Source organism: Notothenia coriiceps, unplaced genomic scaffold (genome assembly GCF_000735185.1).
Source record: "Notothenia coriiceps isolate Sejong01 unplaced genomic scaffold, NC01 NC01_scaffold00022312, whole genome shotgun sequence".
Lineage (NCBI taxonomy): Eukaryota > Metazoa > Chordata > Actinopteri > Perciformes > Nototheniidae > Notothenia > Notothenia coriiceps.
The window spans coordinates 6,392-10,759 of record NW_011355013.1 but is presented as its reverse complement, the minus strand read 5'-3'; the positions used below and the strand labels follow the sequence as shown (position 1 = coordinate 10,759).

Below are 4,368 nucleotides of genomic sequence, written 5' to 3'. Positions count from 1 at the left end.
GGGGGGGGGGTCAGTGTTTGAGTGTTGGGCATGGGCACCGGCACTCTCCCTGCGATCCTTAGGGACTCGGGGAGGTGGGTGCACAGTGAGCCCATACAGGGCTGGGGGTTCTCCCCATCCGCCTAGTGGCGGAGGGGCGGGGGGGCGCAGCACTGTTTTTTGAGCACACTTTCTGCGAGTTAAGTGCAGCAGGGTGTGCTCTGTCAGCCGCAGCCCAGATGTCTCCTCGGTCACAACCGGGTTAAAGGAGAAGGTGGGGCAGCAGCTGCTGACCAGAGAAGCCGATCAGGGGCAGTAGGGTGGAATGCTATTGCTGGACGACAGTGCGCGTATACATCAGGGCCCCACCCACTGTACCCATAGAGTCCAGTAGAGGGTGGAGCCTGTGAGAGATATAACGTTGGGTTACGTATTGTAACCCTTGTTATATTAACACAGGCGGAACCCTCTACTCAGGGCACTGTCTGTCCTATTCCGCTCGCTGAAGACAGGTGTAGGATGATAGTCAGGAGGCGAGGCCTCATTTTATACGGTGAGATGCGCGTGCATTAAGGTAGGCCCGCCCCAAGGCCCGGCTACGTCTATAGAAGTCTCAGCGGGAGAATGCTCGCAGGATAAGGTAGTACCCATAGAGTCCAGTAGAGGGCTCCGCCTGTGTTAATATAACAAGGGTTACAATGCGTAACCCAACGTTCTACGACACAGGTTTTGTGGGAGGTTGTAAATGGATGTATGATATGGTTTTTCTGTTGTTAAATGCAGTGACCATTTATTTCCATTCATCAGGACTTTTCTTCGTTTTTCTTAATTCTTCGTTCATTCACAGTAGAGTTATGAGAGGAAAATAAAGTTTACTTGGAGAATTCAAGGTAACACAGGGTTTAAAAGACATGTTAAAGCTTTAAAATTCACAAGTGGGGTATAAACTGATGTATTTTAGATTGAGCAAAGGTTTGAAATCTCTTAAAGTTGTGTTTACCACAAAAATCGAAAAACCTATTCATTGACTTTGAGACGAGGAAAGTGGAATTGCAAAAATGCTGACTCATTTCCGGGTTGAAGGACTCATTCCTGCAGCTTTCAATTGCCACTTGGGTGAAATAATGTTGTCGTCACATCAACTTCCTGTAATCCACGTTTCGGTAAGACAGGAGAATCATGTTTTCTTGTTCTAGGAATCTACCCCTGGCCATCGCCATCTCCATGCCCATAGTGACCGTCATCTACCTGCTGACCAACGTGGCATACTACGTGGTTCTGGACATGCCGTCTCTGCTGGCCAGTGATGCTGTCGCTGTGGTAAGAAACAAACCGTGTCCTGAGGGAGATGATTCACTCTGCTGCTAAATATAGTCTGTTTGGCACACTAACTTCAGACAGTGTAGTAAACCACGTTGATCTAACCCCACAGACGTTTGGGAATGCAGTCCTGGGGCCGTTCAGGTGGATCATCCCTGTTTCGGTGGCCATGTCCTGCTACGGAGGACTCAACGCTTCTATCATCGCTGCCTCCAGGTAAACAGGAAGAACTGAACTGACCAGGCTCTTATCTTGATAAACGTTCTGAAAATAACTTTCCAACTTTGTTCATGCTTCATGCAGGTTGTTTTTCGTCGGGGCCAGAGAGGGCCACCTCCCCAACAGTCTGAGTCTGATCCACGTGGAGCGCTATACCCCCATACCTGCACTGCTCTTCAATGTAAGGAAACCTGTCTTTGAATAAAACTGACATCACATTCCTGAAATGCATACAAAGTAGTGTATGTGTATTGTTGTTCTGCAGGGGCTGATGGGGCTGATCTTCCTGTGTGTGGAGGACGTGTTCCAGCTCATCAACTACTTCAGCTTCAGTTACTGGCTCTATGTGGGTCTGTCTGTGGCCGGCCTCATCTACCTGCGCATCACTCAGCCAGACAGACACAGGCCCGTGAAGGTGAGGCTTTTTTATTCTTCATACTGTAATGAATACCATGCAACGCATACAACACATCGTGCATATGTATGGACGAGTATAAGGGCCAAGGCGGAAAAATTAGGCAACTGAAAATTAAGAATAAAGTGAAGTGTCAAGCCTAAACTATGCTAACATTTATTTTCAACATTTAAACTTTGTTCTCAATAGGCAAAACATAATTATAAGTCTCTCTTCTTTAATTTAGTTTTTCTTATGCCTGACTATTCAAAGTTCAGTTTTATTCATTAACAACTCGAAATGCTAGCCAAACAATGTATCTTCCTTCGCATTATGACTGGCCCTAAAACGTTTCTATAGATACAGTATGTGCATACATAGACAATTCTAGTTACTGTGAGTATTTCAAATATTATGGTTTGAAGTAATATTTTCTCTAATAATTGCACTTCGAACCTCCTATGTATCACTGGCAGATACATCTTTAGTTACATTAATAATCAAGATTAAAATGTATTAATTCAGACATGGTAATGTTATGAAATGCATATTGTTAAAGGGGCCCTATTCTGCTCATTTTCAGGTTCATATTTGTATTTTTTTCCTCTACTCTACTGTCACAGTATGTGTCTCCAAGCTGTCTCCATGCTTTAATGTTCAAAATGCTCTTTATTTTCCTCATACTGCCTGTGCGGCAGCACCTCTTTTCACCCTCTGTCTGAAACCAGAGCCAAGTCTGCTCTGATTGGTTAACTGCTCTATAGGCCCATATTATTAATAATAATAATCACCTGAAAACATAGACACCAGAGGAGAGACTCCAGCATACTAGTGGCCTAAAGGGCTCTGAGGAAGCTTTTTATTTATTCTCTTCACTGCACTTAAGTTGTAACAGCGCAAACCCAGTGACTTTTTTGTGTTAATCAAACAAAGACATTGAGCGGAAAGCTAAGAGGGTCTTTCATGCTGTGCCTGCTCTTATGCACATAACATGAAGCTCTGATAATACCATAGTTAACTAATGGTTTTAATCATTATTCTGCATGTTAAACATAAAAAGAAACTCGGATGTCAGTCACCAAACTGACCTCTTCTGTCTTTTTGTCTCCACAGTTGTCTTTATTCTTCCCCTTCGTCTACTGTCTGTGTAGCGTGTTCTTAGTCGTCGTCCCTCTGTACGGAGACACCATAAATTCTCTAATAGGAATAGGCATTGCTCTAACTGGGGTTCCTGTCTACTATCTGGCTATTTACCTGCCTGAAGATAGGAGGCCCAAATTCATACGCACGTTGAATGGTAAGTTCTCAAAATGGCCTCAATGGCCGTGTAAAGAATGTAATATTTTTTAAAGGTTCAGGATGTTTGCCATCTACTGTACTGTTTGCTGATCCGTCTTCAAAGCATAGGGACAATGTGTCGCTACTTACCAACTATACAAAAATTAAGTCAAAAATCGCGGATACACGACTGCAGGTTCCCAACCTGGGGGGCACGCCCCCCCTTGGGGGTGCGCCAAAGATCGCAGGGGTGGGGCGCCAGGCCTCTGATGATTTGAGGCCAAATATCATATTTAGACTTTTTTTTTACATAATAATAATAATAATAATAATAATAATTGTAAGGCAATACAGGATTGTCACTAAAAGCCTTGTCTCTACATTACATTACAATACAAAATAATTGATTAATTAATTTAAATACAAATTCAAGTTAGTAGCTATTATAGGCATAAAAAGACAGAAATGTATAATTGTTTCTATAATAGAAATGTTTCTTCTGCCCGTAAAGTGTCAAAACCAGGCTTGTCTGGATAATAATAATAATAATTTTAATTTTTATAGCACCTTTCAAGAGACCCAAGGACGCTTTACAATGGGAAACAAAACAACAAAATAATAATAGTCACAAGGATACACATGTTAGAAAAAAGTGCATTTTAAAACATAGTCATTGTCCATGCCGGTTTCAGTTGGATTATTTGTCACAGTTGCTCTGATCAGATCGGTCTCCTCCATTTTGTAGATTATTTATGAATTTCGAATCCACATAAACACATCGGCAAAATCCGGCTTACTTTGAGCATGTGTTTTAAACAGTTTAATCCCTTTGTGAATTGTTTCCACTTGCGCCGTCCTTTAATTTCTTCATACAGCGGGAATCCAAATGAATTAATCCTGAGTCTAATAACCATCAAATTCACTCCAATAGTGCTCTTTGATTACGCTTTCATCCTCCTTTAACAACATACTTCACATTCATCCAGTTTGTGACAGTAGTTGTAGCATTTTGAGACTTTGAAACTTTATTACCGCTGTTGCGGAAAGTGAAACTTATGCTCGTCACCCTCTCCCTCCGGTACATTAATACAAATGATCCCAATACGTATGATTGTATAAAAAGATCTTAAAATAATACAAATGTATTTATATAAACGTTAGTCCTTAACATCTGTCAC

At 42.0% G+C, this 4,368-nt stretch overlaps 1 protein-coding gene across 1 annotated transcript in view; it reads left to right on the top strand.

Annotated features, from left to right (window-relative positions):
- Window positions 1-30: 30 nt before the first annotated feature.
- LOC104953931 (Y+L amino acid transporter 1) overlaps window positions 31-4,368 on the top strand; it is a gene marked incomplete at its 3' end in the record, with an annotated part of 8,831 nt that continues 4,493 nt past the window's right edge. The window contains exons 1-7 of the mRNA XM_010780977.1: window positions 31-74; window positions 208-294; window positions 1,176-1,299; window positions 1,412-1,515; window positions 1,603-1,699; window positions 1,784-1,933; window positions 3,026-3,213. Of these exons, the coding sequence (XP_010779279.1) occupies window positions 31-74; window positions 208-294; window positions 1,176-1,299; window positions 1,412-1,515; window positions 1,603-1,699; window positions 1,784-1,933; window positions 3,026-3,213 (794 nt within the window). The remainder of the gene's footprint in view (window positions 75-207; window positions 295-1,175; window positions 1,300-1,411; window positions 1,516-1,602; window positions 1,700-1,783; window positions 1,934-3,025; window positions 3,214-4,368) is intronic.